This window comes from Pelophylax lessonae (genome assembly GCF_965119305.1).
Source record: "Pelophylax lessonae genome assembly, chromosome: 3".
NCBI classification, from domain to species: domain Eukaryota; kingdom Metazoa; phylum Chordata; class Amphibia; order Anura; family Ranidae; genus Pelophylax; species Pelophylax lessonae.
In genome coordinates, this window is record NC_138770.1 from 176467559 (window position 1) to 176485599 (window position 18041).

At 45.2% G+C, this 18041-nt stretch overlaps 1 protein-coding gene across 1 annotated transcript in view; it reads left to right on the plus strand.

The window, feature by feature from the left end:
- The first annotated feature begins 2856 nt into the window (after window positions 1–2856).
- Window positions 2857–18041, plus strand: part of LOC309551296 (uncharacterized protein) — a 71298-nt gene continuing 56113 nt past the window's right edge. The window contains exon 1 of the mRNA XM_082251825.1: window positions 2857–3169. Coding sequence (XP_082107951.1) covers window positions 3058–3169 — 112 coding nt within the window. The 5' untranslated portion in view covers window positions 2857–3057. The remainder of the gene's footprint in view (window positions 3170–18041) is intronic.

Here is an 18041-nt window from a genome sequence, read left to right on the forward strand (position 1 = left end):
GCACTGATGATCAGTTCCCTGATTATCAGTGTAAATGTCCCCTGTAACTGAAAATCCGGTTATTGGCTTTCCTTTCCTCAGACACTGACAGCGCTGAGAAGAGGAAATGCCAATAACCAGCATCTCTTTACATGTGATCAGCTGTGATTGGACACAGCTGATCACATGGTAAAGAGCCTACACCTTCTGCTCTTTACCCTGATCGGTGGTGCGCTGTGTCCGAGAGACACAGCTCACCACCAATCGCTGTGCTGCGGGCCAACGGGGGCGCACACAAGTGGCAAGATGTCCCCCTATGATTAGACCCCAGTGAGTGGGGTGAAATGTATAAGGATGTGTGGTTTGTTGGAGACATGTAAACTGTGGCCACTCTTTATCGTTTATTTACCTGGGCTGGTCGGGAGTAGCGGCAATCCTTTCCTTTTTACAGTTAATTTTATACACAGAATCCAAACAATTGATGGAGGTTATGCTATGGGATCAAGAGAATGCTGGTCTCTTCTGCCCCAACCCCCAAGATGTTGCTTGTTCTCAGTGCCATCTTAAGAGCATTAACGGGCCCCGGGCAATGCACTGCACTGTAGCCCTGTCTACACAATCACCCACGAGAATAAAAATGCAAATTATCAATAAGGCGATATTTATTGGTACAGCAGTGCCAGGCTAATGACAGCTTGGTGGTTGGGTCCGGTGAATAGGGATGATCGAATGGTTCAGGTCGACCATCGGTTCGACCCGAACATTGACTGTTCGAAATTCGGCTGAATTCCCGAACTTTTTGCGGAAAAAGTTCGGAATTCGGCAACGAGAACCGACCAAAATGCAATCGGACAGGAACTGGGCTTTAAAAGCCCGTGATTGGACCAGAATCATCAGTAAAAGCCAATTGAGGGGGCAGGAGGATGCTAGGAATGTGATTGGAGTGACTAGGGGGTCCAGAGGCCAATCAGTAGTGAATACGCCCCCCAGTATATAACATAGCACCGCCAAATCTCTAGCACTGTAATACAGGGGCTGTGGAAGAGAGTGGAAGCAGTTCTGTTACTCCTGCTGAAAAAGTGTCATTTAGCAATTATTAGTGTGAGGAAAGGGATATCTAGTGTAGTTAGGGTACTATTTTCCACTATAGTTAGATTTAATAATCTAGTTTCTGTAGGGAAAGTGTTAAGTGTCAGGGTGACCGTAGTGTAGTGTAGGGTGAACTAACTCTGACTGACTGCTATGCCAGGGTGACAGAATTCATCCATGTCGGGGTGACCGCCATAAGAAAAAGATAATTTTTCTTAGAATTTTTAGTAGAGCAGGGATGGGCTCTGCTCCTTGTATGCCAGGGTGACCGAATTCATCCATGTCAGGGTGACCGCCATAAGAAAAAGATAATTTTTCTTAGAATTATTAGTAGAGCAGGGATGGGGCTCCGCTCCTTTTATGCCAGGGTGACCGAATTCATCCATGTCAGGGTGACCGCTATAGGAAAAAGATTGTTTGTCTTCAAATTTTTAGTAAAGCAGGGATGGGGCTCCGCTCCTGTCACACCTAGGTGTTTTTGTTGCAGGCGTTTATTGGGCTTTTTTGTGGACGTCTTTGGAGACAGGCATGACATCTGAACTTCTGTGTAGGGGTATATACAGTATACACACACACACACACATATATGTATATATACACATACACACATATAGGTGTAAAAGTAGCGGAACCCCATCCATACGCTAATGAAATTATTTGCAGGGATGTGGCTCCGCTCCTATCACACCTATATGTGTGTATGTGTATATATACATATATGTGTGTGTGTATATATACCCCTATACAGAAGTTCAGATGTTATGCCTGCCTCCAAAGACGCCCAAAAAATGCCCACAAAAACGCCTGCAACAACACACCTGGGCGTTTTTGTTGCAGGCGTTTTTTTGGGCATTTCTTGGGCGTCTTTGGAGGCAGGCATAACATCTGAACTTCTGTATAGGGGTATATATACACACACATATATGTATATATACACATACAGGTGTGATAGGAGCGGAGCCACATCCCTGCGCTAATAAAAATTCTAAGAAAAATTATCTTTTTTTTTCTGGTTCTGGACATGCTACAGAGCTGGAACTTCACAGGTACACTTTTTAGACCCCCCAGACACTAAATCCAAAGAAATCTCATTTTTTTTGATTACCGAAGTTCGGGTCCCATTGATTTCAATGGGTTTCTTCGGGAAGTTCGGGTGTTCTGGTCGAACCGAACTTTTCAAAAGTTCGATCATCCCTACCGGTGAACACGCACACACGGACGGGAGTCAGACTCGACTGTCCTGTGTGTGCCTGTAACCAAAGAGGCCTGACAGCAGCGCAGGGCCAACAGGCGCTTGCCACCTGCTAGGTTTCGGTGGCGGGATGCACACGGGAATCGGGACTAATGCTTGGCTGGGGCTGAGTTGATGGGCAAGTGGGGCCCCCGGGCAACTGCCCAGCGTGTCCATTCGGTAAGATGGTCCTGTTTGTTCTAGGAGGATAATAAAATGTGTTTGTTGGTGGCTTGGTATTTACATAACTGTTCAACCCCTCAAATAGAGAGGTGTGAACAAGGTTTTTCTGCCATGTTGTCTAGTCATATTTTATTTAGTAAACTGTCCACAAAGACCTGAGTTATTTAGCTGTAAGAGGCAGGAACTTAGATGTGAAATCAGGTTTACACTTGGCAGATTTCCTAAGGGTTCTCTTTAACAAGTTTCTACTGAGCCAGAAAAGGCTGGCACATAATGCAGAACAGGTGTGCAAACTGCTGCTAAACCATGTCCCGGGAAAACGAGAGGAAACCCCATCCGCAGGGGGTCTCAGTTATCAGAGTAACTTAGTACAGAGTCCTCAGGGTCCCCTTTCTCCAGGGTGCTAATGGAAAGCTGGACTCTGCAGCCAGAATTTGTTAGCATTGCTTGTGCAGGGAGGGGGGTAGGAGAGGGGATAGGGAAGTAAAAGCTGGGGTTTGCTGCACGTTGTCCAGCACAGAGACCGCCGAGGCACTGCAGCAACTCATCTGACGGTACAGTGTTTGCTATCAGCTATGGAGCTTAGGCAGGACTGTAACTCCTTACGCATAGACCTGATGCTGATTGTCCAGTCACAGGACAAGCAGATGGCAGAGGACAAACAGAACGCCACTCGAGAGACAGCAGGTACAAAACAAGTATGGTGTGCATGGGGGTGTGTGTGTGGAAAAGTACTAACGTGACCTTTAAGTGTAACTCCACCTTTGTGCAAGCTTTGACATTGTAAGGTACAGCAGTCACACTTTCAAGAAGTAAACCATTTGTCATCTATATATTTCTGTTATGCAATTAAAGGCTTTTGAGGTTTATACCAGATAAGTTTACATTTCGCACGTTGCAGCCATACTGGTCTGACTATAGCTGGGGAGTTGGCATAGGCGGCACATTCTGTTGTACAATGGGGGGAGATTTACTAAAACTGGAGCAAACATAAACTTTGGCAGCTCTGCATTGTAACCAATCGGCTTCCAGGTCTTATTAGCAATGCCTAATTGAATAACTGAAGTTAGAAGCTGATTGGTTACTATGCACAGCTGCACCAGATTCTGTGTTCTCCAGTTTTAGCAAATCTAACCTAAAGTCACACGATGCAACACAAAAAATTGGGAATCGTTTAATACACATTTAGATCCAGTAGGGAAGGGTACGTCTTTATTTACAAAATTTGCAATTTTCTTGTTCTGCCTCCAATATAATATTTCTCAAGGAGTTGGGATTTTTATTTATTATATAAATATCCATGTGCACTAACAAGAAGCAGAATTATTCTTTCCCTCTGCAGACAGCTGCCGTTTGATTGGCTATTTTGGGTAAGTGCTTTGTTATTAAATAAAGGCTGCTGCGGGACACGTAATAACATGACAGCTGCAAAGCAGTAACTACTCTAACACCACCAGCACTGCAGGAGCCATATTTGATGTTGGCAAATATAAAACAACATTATTCATATGAAACAGTAAAGATTATATATGCTATTTATCTTTTTGGTGTGTCTTGTTCAAACTAGACAAATGTAACAAAGTAACAACTAAGTACATAAAAGTAGCAAAAACAAGCCAATAATGCAATTGATTCAAGACTTTGGTTAAATCAGTATTAAACCCAAAAGCAGTAATTTATTATATTGCAGCATACCAATTCTTAGATGTGATGGCTGCATTCGTTTTCTTCTTTAGGCTTTATTTCTTTTATTTTCATCTGGGGATCTGGCCAGTAAGTCTGTTGTTTTTTCAACAGAACAAGCTGATCTGCAGATGTAGCAGTTAGAGGGTTAAGACAAACCAATTAACACTGACAGGGGTGCTTACAAAGATTAGCTTTTTTTAATTCATGTAAACCCGCTATCCAAAAAGGAAAAAAAAAATAACGGTTGCTGTAACTGCTTTAAAAGTGTTAGCTAGAGTTTCATTTCATTTTTTAAATCTGCTAGTACACCTAACACTCCCCTCCCCCCTGGACTGACAATGCTGCTGCTGTCTAAATGTGTCCCATGTGCTCCTTCATCCAGAATGGGGGCACTATATTACAGGAGATGTGATACTGACCAGATCACCAGGTGAAAACAGATTAAAAAAACAAATTGAATGCAGTCTTTTCATTTAGGGATTGGTGAACTGCAATATATTCTATTTTTGGGCTTTGGGTTTAACCCTTTCGCTGCTGGAGCTGTTTTTGCATTATTATTTTTTTTGCATAAGTTTAAAAAATAATTTTAGGCCTAAAGATTACATAAAACCCCAAAACATTATACATTTTCTGAAAGCAGAAACCCTAGTGAATAAAATAGTGACAGTTCCAATTGTTCATGTCAATTCATATTACCGCTAAGGTCTAGGAAACGCTAAATTTCACTAAAGTGAATTTAAGGGCCAATAAATGCAATAATCAAAAAGACAAGTAAATAGATACCCAACATATCAAACTCTTATTTTTTGTGCGCCTGTAAAGTGGCGACAAACTTCAGTAACCTATATTTTCTATAGGCGACGTTTAAAAAAACCCTATAGGTCATCAATTTAGCGTTACAGAGGAGGTCTTCTGCTAGAATTATTGCTCTCACTCCGCTATGCACTGCGATGTGTAACATGTGTATCGCAAACAACGTTTTCACAGGTAGGTGTCCCCGACACATGTGTTTGCGTTTGTATGTGCATATATGTGGGGGGTGGGGGACCTCCATATGTTTTTGGGGTGAATTTTTTGTGCTTGGGTGTAGCTTTATTTTTTTGACTTTTTTTTTCATAACATAGGGGACAAAAAGTCCCCTATGTGAAGATTTTAGGTGACAGGTTCTCTTTAATGAGACCCTGCATGTCTCCTCTGGGCTCCACTGAATGTATTGAAATGCAGATTGCAATGACAGGTGACCCGGGAAAGTGATATGTCATACACATAGCTTTCCGAGTCACAGCAAGAAGGGGAGGAGAGCGGACTTCTGTCTGCTTTTTTTCCCTCCCTTTTACCCACCAGTACCCGCTATGTCGGCCCTAGCCCTGCAGATGGGCAAGCGGAGCTCGGAATACATGGCAGGGGCATGCTGGTACTAAAAGTGGAGGCAATCAGGCGGCAGTGCAGCCGTCCGAATGCTTCCACCATCGATTGTGTGGGAAACTCCCCCACTGTTAGCGAAAGGGTTAGGATCTTCAGCCTGTTTGAAAAATATGAAAAGTTGGCAGCTACAAATACTGTAGCTGCTGATTTTTAATAAAAAGCCACTTACCTGTCCAGGGATCCAGTGCTATCCTCATCTGGGCTGGTTCTTTACTGGTCTTTGGGTCTCCAGTGCCGCCATGTTTTACTGTGGGAAGCCGGCTGTGACTCCTTATGGCCTCACAGCCAACTCCCCACTGCGCATGCACCAGTCATGCTGCTCTTTGTGAATGGACCCGCAGCCTCCCTGGGACGTTGCAGGCAGGGGTGAGTGAACTTCCACTGGGATCACCTAGATGATTCTAGCAGAAGTGGGTATGGGTACCTGATAAAATTAGGTACTCGCTCCCTAAAAAGAACAAAAGTGAGAGGAAGGGGGAGGAGAAGATAAAGTGAAACTTCCCTTTTAAAGTGAAATTCTGCTTTAGGCCCCTTTTACACTTGTGCGACTTGTCCTGCGATTTGGGACTGCAAAGTCGCATGACAATTCGTACTCCATGATTTCCAATGAGTACCGTTCATATTTGTACAACTTCAAGTCGCGACGACTTCAAAGTAGTCCCTGCACTACTTTGGACCGATTTTAATGCGTTTTGAGGTACAAAGACATAGGCATTGCTTCAAGTCAAATCAAAATCGCGGCAACCAAAACGTGGTAAAATCGCGCGACTTTTAGGTCGCATAAGTGTGAAAGGGACCTAAATTCCACTTTAAAACTGAACAATAATGGAAATAATTGAAGGCTTTTGTTAAGAGCTCAAGTCTGGGCCACAACTAATGCTCAAAGTAGAACTATAGGATAAACGTTCTTTTTCATTTTTTTCACCATCTCTGTCCCATTGCAGAGATCCAAACAGGAAGTGAGGAGAAATCCCTGCAAATGGCTCACCAGAACTAGTGTCCCCATTGGAAGATTTCCCCTTTATTACTTTTACTGATAATGGTAAACAGGACAAATAGAGAGGGGGAATCTCCCTAATGCCGGTGTTCTATCAGAATACCACTACCTATCAGATTCTGCAACTGGAAGTGACATTTGGAAGAGAAAAACGTACTGCGCATGCGTTCAAACATGGCCGCTATGCCTTCCAATAGCTTTCCTAATGTGACAGAACACGAAGCAGCTGAGAACATCTTCTTACACCCACGCAAGTCTTGAATTTTACATTTATTTTACCAGTAAACTGCCCTCATAGACTGAATAACAGTATTACATTTCTATTATTATTGTAATATAGTAAATATAGCAAGAAATCTGCAGGTAGAAGGTGGCGGCGGCCATCTTGGTACATCTCACACTGCTCAGCGACAAACTGATTATACAGTGAAATAGACTTTTTCACTCGGTCGCGGTGAAGTAGTACATTTCGGTATATAAGTGGAGTTTACTGCTAAAATCAGTCTGAAATTCAAGAGTTGTGTGGGTGTAAGAACATGTCAGCTGCTGCTTCGTGTTCTGTCACATTAGGAAAGCTATTGGAATGAATAGCGGCCATGTTGGAGCGCATAGCGCATGCGCAGTAAGTTTTCTTGTCCGAACGTCACTTCCTGTTGCAGAATCTGATAGGTAGCGCTGTTCTGATAGAACAGGGGGCACAGACAGCAATTTAAACTGACCGGGGTTCTAATCCCTCTCTACTCTATCCAAAACTATACAAACGGTTTTGCCTTTAGTTATACTTTAAACAATGATAAATTGGTGAAAGGTTGTCCCTCGTTCAGGTCTTTTTTGCTTCATGCACAGGGGGGCATTAGGGAGTACAAAAATATTCTGACTTTTTTCCACACCTTTGAAGTCCAGATGCTGGGTACAGCTGCACAAAGATATGAATGGCTGCATGTGGGTACACACTAGTACTCGTGTAAACCAGCATATAGCAAACGCAGAAAGTCTTTTGCTGTATGTATCTGTTGGTTAGATTCCCACTCACTTCCTGTGTGGTCACCAGTACAGGAAGTAAGCAGAATCTCCCCAACACAGACATAGAATTCAACAAGAGCACATCTTTTTTGCTTAATTGTGAGGGATAATCTCCCCAATAGGGACCCACACCTATGCACAGTTTAGCCAAAATGAAAACATAAATGTTTTGAGCAGAATTGGCTATAAGCCCCTGTTCACACCGGTGCGAATTTGAAATTTCGCTACTTCGGCACGATTTCAAAGCTGCACAGTGCGATTTGCATTACCGATTTCATTGCAGCTTGCGACTTCATTTAACAGAAGTCTGTGAAAGTCGCAATGAAATTGGTAAAAAGTAGTGCAGGAACCTTTTTCATAATTGCTGTGAAATGAGTTGTGACAATATGAACGGTTCTATTGCTGGAAATGGGGTGCGACTTGTCATGCAATTAGGCAAGTCGCAGCGGTGTGAATGAGGGCTAAAGTGTCTACTCACTTATTTACTAAAATCATTAAAACATTTTTATTATTCCCTGGAATAGAATAGAGAAAAAGCTAATTTAAAGGGTAACTCCACTTTTGTGGGGGAAAAAAATATATTAAAAAAATGAATAAATAATATAACATATCAATTGCGACACAAATCATATTGTAATTGAATGTTATTAAAAATGAGCTTTCATTTTCAATCTGCAGCTGTTGTAATTTTCTGAAAATGCAATCCAATATGGCTACCTGGAGGTGTTCTGTACACAGAATATGTACTGACCACACCCCAGAAACATAATTTCCTGCTTGTGTGATTGGCTCACCAATTTTCCCAGAAGTCTTCCTAAGATACAAGTCAGATTTCTGGCATCCCCTGCAATAAAAATTTCATTTTTGGTGAGATACTCCAAAAGGGAAATCACATCTGAAGGGATGCAGACAAAGCAATTTTTCTCATTAGAGCCCTGTAGGTGCAGCAGCTGATTGAGAATTATGAAACCCCTCCCATTACACTCAATTAGCACAGGGGCACAGAGCAATACACAGGGATTTTTTCAGAATAACAAAAGGTAGGAATCTGCAACAAAGTGTGTTTAAATCCTTGCAATGTACAGAGATCACCCAGAGGGGAATGTTTTTTTCTCAACAAGAGTGGAGTTACGCTTTAAATGTAATATACACAGTGCACATTAAATGATATATATTTTTTATTGTACTTTTATTTTTTATCACAGCTTTTAATGGAGGAGCCCACAAGCAAGGTATCATCTAAAATGGGGGTTACACTTAAGTGCACCTGTGCCTAGACTATAGATGGTAAACTATTTACACATTTTTAACAACTAAAAAGCATAAAAACAAGTCATCCCTGAATTCTGCAGGTGTGTTTAATGTGAAGGTATTCCTTCACACTATTGCGATGTTAGACATCTCATGCGATTCATACCACACTGCTGTGCAGATCACATGCTATGTCTGTGCCATGCAAATTCAGCCATACAGATTGTATGACTGAAATCACATAGCATTTGCACCAAAATGGTAGAGGACCCTTTTTTGGTCCTCACTAGAATCAAGATTGCATGGGTGTTCACACCTATGCAATCCAATTCCTGCACTATTTCACAGTTCGCACTGCGATCTGCGCAACGATCTGGGAGTGTCATTAACTTGTATTACCACCCACAGCACTTTGCCTAGGGCAGTGTGAACTGCCTGCGAGAGACATGTGATGCGGGAACTGGAACGAGAACTGCGCTGGCTCCCGCATTGCATATGTGTGTGGAAATATTGTTTTTTTTACTCGTAATGGTGGCGATCAGCAATTTTTGAGCGAGACTGCAACATTGCAGTGGATAAATCGAACACTAACTTACACTTTTGACACTTTTTTAGGGACCAGTGACACTAATACAGTGATCAGTGCTAAAAATATGCACTTTAACTACAGTGGGTACGGAAAGTATTCAGACCCCCTTAAATTTTTCACTCTTTGTTATATTGCAGCCATTTGCTAAAATCATTTAGGTTCATTCTTCTTCCTCATGAATGTACACATAGCACCCCATACTGACAGAAAAACACAGAATTGTTGACATTGTTGCAGATTTATTAAAAAAGAAAAACTGAAATATCACATGGTCCTAAGTATTCAGACCCTTTGCTGTGACACTCATATATTTAACTCAGGTGCTTTCCATTTCTTCTGATCATCCTTGAGATGGTTCTACACCTTCATTTGAGTCCAGCTGTGTTTGATTATACTGATTGGACTTGATTAGGAAAGCCACACACCTGTCTATATAAGACCTTCCAGATCACAATGCATGTCAGAGCAAATGAGAATCATGAGGTCAAAGGAACTGCCTGAAGAGCTCAGAGACAGAATTGTGGCAAGGCACAGATCTGGCCAAGGTTACAAAAAGATTTCTGCTGCACTTAAGGTTCCTAAGAGCACAGTGGCCTCCATAATCCTCAAATGGAAGACGTTTGGGATGACCAAAACCCTTCCTAGAGCTGGCCGTCCGGCCAAACTGAGCTATCGGGGGGAGAAGAGCCTTGGTGAGAGAGGTAAAGAAGAACCCAAAGATCACTGTGGCTGAGCTCCAGAGATGCAGTCAGGAGATGGGAGAAAGTTGTAGAAAGTCAACCATCACTGCAGCCCTCCACCAGTCAGGTCTTTATGGCAGAGTGGCCCGACGGAAGCCTCTTCTCAGTGTAAGACACATGAAAGCCCGCATGGAGTTTGCTAAAAAACACCTGAAGGACTCCAAGATGGTGAGAAATAAGATTCTCTGGTCTGATGAGACCAAAATAGAACTTTTTGGCCTTAATTCTAAGCGGTATGTGTGGAGAAAAACAGGCACTGCTCATCACCTGTCCAATACAGTTCCAACAGTGAAGCATGGTGGTGGCAGCATCATGCTGTGGGGGTGTTTTTCAGCTGCAGGGACAGGACGACTGGTTGCAATCGAGGGAAAGATGAATGCAGCCAAGTACAGGGATATCCTGGACAAAAACCTTCTCCAGAGTGCTCTGGACCTCAGACTGGGCCGAAGGTTTACCTTCCAACAAGACAATGACCCTAAGCACACAGCTAAAATAACGAAGGAGTGGCTTCACAACAACTCCGTGACTGTTCTTCAATGGCCCAGCCAGAGCCCTGACTTAAACCCAATTGAGCATCTCTGGAGAGACCTAAAAATGGCTGTCCACCAACGTTTACCATCCAACCTGACAGAACTGGAGAGGATCTGCAAGGAGGAATGGCAGAGGATCCCCAAATCCAGGTGTGAAAGACTTGTTGCATCTTTCCCAAAAAGACTCCTGGCTGTATTAGATCAAAAGGGGGCTTCTACTAAATACTGAGCAAAGGGTCTGAATACTTAGGACCATGTGATATTTCAGTTTTTCTTTTTTAATAAATCTGCAACAATGTCAACAATTCTGTGTTTTTCTGTCAGTATGGGGTGCTATGTGTACATTCATGAGGAAGAAGAATGAACCTAAATGATTTTAGCAAATGGCTGCAATATAACAAAGAGTGAAAAATTTAAGGGGGTCTGAATTCTTTCCGTACCCACTGTATTCTAATGACACTGGCAGGGAAGGGGTTAACATCAGGGGTGATCAAAGGGTTAAATGTGTTCCCTGGCAGTGCTTTCTAACTGTGTGAGAGGTGCTTTGACTGTTTGAAGACAGAGACCAGTGTTCCTGCTTAGCAGAAACAAAAGATCTCCATCTTCCCCCTCACAGAACGGCGCTCTGTCTTGTTCACATAGGCAAACTGCCATTCTGCCTCTCTCCCGAACGATTGCGAGGTGCTGGCGAACATTGAGTCTGCCGGACCCGCTGATTTGCTCCTGTCGGATTGGACACAGCTTGCCACCGGCAGCACCCGCAGGCGCCCCAGACCCATTGCACAAAATAACATATAGGTACGTGATTTTGAGCAGGAGGGCCGCCCTGCCGCAGAATATCTGCGTGGGGTGGACCAGAAGAGGTTAAATGAGCCCTAGATCTGTTTCTAACAGCTTAGAAATACCTGCTATGTGTTTGCTTTAGAGCAGGGATCCTCAAACTACAGCCCTCCAGCTGTTGCGGAACTACACGTCCCATGAGGCATTGTAAAACTCTGACATTCACAGAATGACTAGGCATGATGGGAATTGTAGTCCCTGAACAACTGGAGGGCCATAGCTTGAATACCCCTGCTTTAAAGGGTAGGCTGCTAATATCTGTTCTCTTAAAAATGCTAAGATATTGTGCCTCATTTGTAAACTTTCAAAATGAACCTCTCCACAATGTTTGTAGTGACAAAGGTCAATGCTTGCTTGCATTATCCCCTGTTCACATTGGAGCGGCTTATCATGCATCCTTTTTCCAGCAATGACACTGTTCAGATCTGTGCAACGCCATCTTTGCAGTGCTGCATCAATTTGAAAAAGTAGTACATGTAGTACTTTTGGCAATTTCGAGTGCAACTTCAATAGATTCTGTGCATGAAGCTGTCAACGGGTCTGTGGTAGTGAGCCCTTATAGATCCCCAGCTCAGGATTCCCCAGGGCGCGGAGTCTAAGCCCCAGCCTGCTTCTTCACCCTTGCCCCTGATGGTGGGGATGGACTTGCAGCAGACTGAAACCAGGTCGCGGCCCCCAGGTAGGCCCAGCTGAGAATGTGGAGACCGCTGGCGTGTGCAGGGTAAACAGGAGACTATAAGGAGATCCAAGAGACAAGCCGAGGTCAGGACAGGCAGCAGACAAACGTAGACGGAGGAACAAGTTGAGTCGGTACACAGGAGATCAGATACAATAGCCAAGGGATACACTGATGGGAGCTCAGAGAACAGGGATGTTGCTCAAGCAAGGAGCAGTGCACTGAGCCTGTGTATATATAGGGAAGCAAACAGGGAGGTGACCCAGGAAGTAATTGACAGAAACAGGATATAACCCACAGTGGAGCAGGGACGCCCATAGGAAACAGAGAAGCCCAAACACCACATGTGAAGGGAGGCAAACAGAAGCACTGCAGCAAGTAGGTAAGAATATACAGACAAAACTATAGGCTAACTTGTGACAGTACCCCCCCCCCCTCTTACGGGGCCTCCCCACTCGTTTGGGCCCAGCCTTGAGAGGAAACTTCTGATGAAAAAGTTTCACCAAACGAGGTGCAGAAACATCAGTGGAAGGAATCCAACATCTCTCCTCAGGACCATATCCTTTCCAGTCCACTAGATACAAGAGCCTCCCCCTGGAGAATTTGGAATCCAAGATTTGCTTGATTTCGTACTGATCCGAAGTACTGGCTATTGGAGAAGGACGACGCATAGGATGAGAAAACCTATTGATGATGTATGGTCTCAGGAGAGAAACATGGAAAACATTGGGGATTTTTAGATGTGACGGGAGACGGAGCTTCAAAGCGACAGTGTTAACCTGGCAGAGGATTGTAAAGGGACCAATGAAACGGAGAGCAAACTTCATAGAGGGTACCCTGAGACGGATATTCTTGGTAGAGAGCCAAACCTTATCACCAGGGAGAATTTTGGGGCTCGCACAGGGATGACGATCTGCAGCTACCTTGTACCTGGAAGCCGCCATATGTAAATTCTTGGAAACATCTGCCCAGATAGAATTGAGAGACCGTTGCACCATTGCGACCGCCGGCACTTCAGCAGAGATCGGAACAGGAAATGGTACTGAAGGATGGCGGCCAAATACCGTGAAGAAGGGAGACTCACCAGTGCTGGCATTAGCATGGTTATTGAGGGCAAATTCTGCCCAGGGTAAAAGGTCTACCCAATCATCCTGACGGGCAGAAATGAAGGCACAAAGATACCGTTCCACATTCTGGTTAACCCTTTCCGTTTGACCATTTGACTGCGGATGAAAAGCTGAGGAGAAATCCAACTTGATTCCAAATGACGTGGCCAGGGCTCTCCAGAAGGCCGTAAACTAAACTCCTCTATCTGAGACAATGTGTGAGGGCCTACCATGGAGATGAAAGATTTCCCTAATGAAGATGGAAGCCAAAGTGACAGAAGAGGGTAGGCCTGGAAGTGGAGTTAAGTGACACATTTTAGAAAACCTGTCTACCACCACCCAGATAACGGTGGAGCCCGCTGATGGGGGTAGTTCAGATATAAAGTCCATAGAAATGCAGCGCCATGGTACATCTGGAACAGGTAGAGGTAACAGGAGACCTGCTGGAGCTGAAGTAGAAGACTTAGACTGCACGCAAATGGAGCAAGCCTGGACATATTCCTCAACATCCTTCCGGAGTGAGGGCCACCAGTAGTAACGCAGCAGGAAAGCACAGGTGCGTTGCACACCAGGATGTCCAGAGAGTTTGGAATCACGTGCCCATTTGAGAAGCTTGGGGCGAAGGGAGGGCCTCACAAAAGTCTTTCCGGGAGGGATACGTGGAGACTGAAGGTGAGTGGAGGCCAGGAAACAATTGGCAGGAATAATATGTTCAGGTTCAATATGACACTCTGAGTCAGCAACGTCAAATGATCTGGACAAGGCATCCGCACGAGCATTCTTGGAGCCAGGCTGGAAGGTGATGTCAAAATTAAACCTGGCAAAAAAGAGAGCCCATCGTGCTTGCCTGGGATTTAAACGTCGGGAAGACTGCAGATACTGGAGGTTCTTATGATCGGTATAGATCAGAATACGATGAGGACATCCAGTAGATGTCGCCATTCTTGCAGTGCCAGCTTGATAGACAGAAGCTCCCGATCCCCGATGGTGTAATTTTTCTCTGCATCAGAAAACTTCTTCGAGAAAAAGGCACAGGGGCGGAGCTTACTGTCATGACTTTGGAGAAGGACGGCCCCCACTCCCAAGGACGAGGCATCTACTTCCAAGAAGAAAGGCTGAAGAATGTCAGGACGTTTGAGAATAGATGCCGATAGGAAGGCCGATTTGAGCTTGTGGAAAGCCTTGACAGCTTCAGGAGGCCAGGTTCTTGCATTGGCACCCTTCCGGGTCAAGGAGGTAATGGGTGCCACCAGAGAGGAGTAATCGGGGATGAACTGGCGATAGAAATTGGTGAATCCCAAGAACCGTTGCGTTGCTTTTAGACCAAAAGGCTGAGGCCAGTTGGAGATGGCATGAAGTTTGGCAGGATCCATAAGCAGCCCTTTATCTGTGACTATGTAGCCTAGGAAAGGAACTTGGGTTTGCTCGAAGAGGCACTTCTCCAACTTCACATACAAGCGGTGGTCCCGAAGACGTTGAAGAACCGTACAAACATGCTGGCGATGAGTGTTCAAATCTGGAGAAAAGATGAGTATGTCATCCAGATACACGATGACACAAACATATAGGAGATCAGAAAAAATTTCATTAACAAAGTTCTGGAAGACAGCTGGGGCGTTACACAAGCCAAAAGGCATTACGAGATATTCATAGTGCCCATCTCTGGTGTTAAAGCGGTTTTCCATTCATCCCCGTCTCGAATCCTAATCAAATTGTATGCTCCACAGAGGTCCAACTTGGTGAAAATATGAGCATCTTGTAGCCTGTCAAAAAGTTTGGAAATCAAGGGTAACGGGTACCGATTCTTAATGGTGATGGCATTGAGACCTCTATAATCAATGCAGGGCCGGAGTGTACCATCCTCTTTCTCCACAAAGAAGAACCCAGCCCCAGCAGGAGAATTGGATTTACGTATAAATCCTTTCTGCAGATTTTCCTGGATGTACTTGGACATGGCTTGGGTCTCCGGGATGGAGAGAGGGTAGACTCTACCTCGGGGTGGTGAAGCCTCGGGTTGGAGGTCAATCGCACAGTCATAGGGACGATGAGGAGGCAAACTGTCAGCAGCTTTTTTGCAAAAGACATCTCGGAAGGCCAGATACTGCCGAGGAAGAATTGGAGAGGTAGAGACCTCAGCCACAGGTACACGGAGAGGTGGAGACACCTTAGGGAGACAGGTCTGATGCATTGCGACCCCCAAGATAACACTTGGCCAGAGTTCCAATCCAGATAAGGTGAGTATTTCTTCAACCATGGAAGTCCAAGAATGATGGGACTAGAAGACTTGGGAAGTATCAGGAAGGAGACTTCCTCCCGATGAAGGACACCGACATGCATTGTGATGGAGGCTGTTCTGAAGCGTAGGGGTCCGAAGGCCAAGGTAGAGCCATCCACTGCCGAAACAGCTAGAGGCATAGCCAGGGGAACTAGAGGAATGCCCAGTTCAGTGGCCAAAGACTGCTCAATGAAATTCCCGGCTGCTCCAGAGTCTACATATGCAGAAACTTGATAAGAATTTAGGGCCCAATGAATAGAGACGGGTATAACAAATCGAGGGTAGGTGGCAGAGTGTAACGCTCCTGCGTTTTTAGTATAGGCTGGATTTGCAGCTGCAAAATCTCCACTCAGCAGTCATGTAGAGATGTGTTGAATACCAAATCCAACTCTCCAGGACTCATCACCGTGGGCCTGTCAGCTTCAACATACAGATATATACACACTCAATGAGATGTTCCTGGAGTGATAGGATGTATATGTTAGTATGAAGGTGATGTGCTGAAGGGACAGGTGTGAACAGTGACAAGGATGGTAATCACTTGATAGGTTTGTATAGGAGAGTTCAAGATGGTATTTAGGAATGCAGATAGGTTAGTATCGAGTATGCTAATAGGTGGTGAGGACAGCAGATGACAAATACAGGATAGAGTAACCCAGTGCAAGGATAGATAGTAGTAGACAGGAGAGCTAGCAATCTATGCATCAGTGCAGATGATAGATGGTAGTAGGCTCAAGAGCTAGCAATCTATGTAACAGTGCAGATGATAGGATAGTATGGATAGGTAGTAACAGTCCTTAATGTGCATAGGTAGATAGTGCAATAAGGTTATGGAGGGTTCCCCTGCGGGGTACTTATCACTTGTAATGTTAGTAGTTTAGAGAGGTCCAGTAGATGAGGAATGGTCCGGTAGTGAGTTACAGGGATCAGTAGCGAGGTTCCGGTCTGCTCCAGGTAAAGGGAATAGCTGGAGGTTCCGATCGGGAGACAGGCTTGAAAGCATGTGGATATCAAGGCAGGTTGAACGTACAGTGTGAGTGAGACCGCCGGCGGTTGAAATAGCCGCCCTGCGGCGCTCAGCAGTGACATCATCGTTCTTAAAGGTATATGCGTACCACCTGAGGAGAAAGGTGGGACGCATTACAGAGGAAAGTGGTGATTAAGGGTACCGGAGGTACCGGAATCTTACACAGAGTTCAGATTCTGGTCTAGATCGCTTCCCTCTAAGCGACCTAGACCCGAGAGTTTCCCGGACGGACTGGGCAGGATTTTATCATACGACCACCAGCTCCGCAGTAAAGACACAGGCCGAGTCTCAGGCAACGGGACCTCTCTTGTGGAGCGAGGCGTGTCTGGCCTAATTGCATGGGTTCTTCAGAAGCCAATACTGCGGGAGAGATGGGTTGTTCCGGAATGTTCTGGACAACAGGAGCAAGGTGACCCAGTGGGGGGTGACGTGACACAGTCCTTTCCAGATCTCGCTCCTGGAAGCGGACATCAATTTGGATGCTAAGGGAAATCAAGCCATCCAAGGTGGTGGGTACAGTTCTGCCAGCTAGTTCATCCTTAATACGATCTGCAAGACCTTGCCAAAATGTTGCAGTAAGAGCCTCATTGTTCCATGCCAGTTCCGAAGCCAGGGTGCGAAACTGAACTGCATATTGACCAACAGCCATGTTTCCTTGACGAAGACGAAGAAGGGCTCCAGAAGCAGATGAGGCCCTGCCAGGCACATCAAAGGTATTACGGAAAGCTTCTAGGAAGGCAGAGAGACTGGAAACGGTAGGATCTTGACGCTCCCACAGCGGCGAGGCCCAAGCCAACGCTGGTCCCGACAGGAGTGAAATCATGTACGCCACCTTGGAACGATCAGTAGGAAAGTAATGGCCTGCTAGCTCAAAGTGGATTGAGCACTGATTGATGAATCCCCGACAAGCTTTGGGGTCCCCAGATAAGTGAGATGGCGGAGGCAGCTGGAGTTTTGCAGGACTGACCTCTGCTGGAGGGACTGCGGAAGCGGAAGCAACAGGGGCGGACACAGGAGCTGGAACGGAGGAAGCGGGAGTAGGAACAATCTGCAGCTGATCCAAACGGGAAGAAAGAGCCTGCAGACACTGCATAATCTGTTCTTGATAAGCCTGCTGAACGTTAACTCTCTGTTCCAAACTCTGAAGTTGATCCTGAAGTGGCTGCGGTGTCTCCGACGAGCTCATGGCTTGAGCAAACTGTCAACAGGTCTGTGGTAGTGAGCCCTTATAGATCCCCAGCTCAGGATTCCCCAGGGCACGGAGTCTAAGCCCCAGCCTGCTTCTTCACCCTTGCTCCTGATGGTGGGGATGGACTTGCAGCAGACTGGAACCAGGTCGCGGCCCCCAGGTAGGCCCAGCTGAGAATGTGGAGACCGCTGGCGTGTGCAGGGTA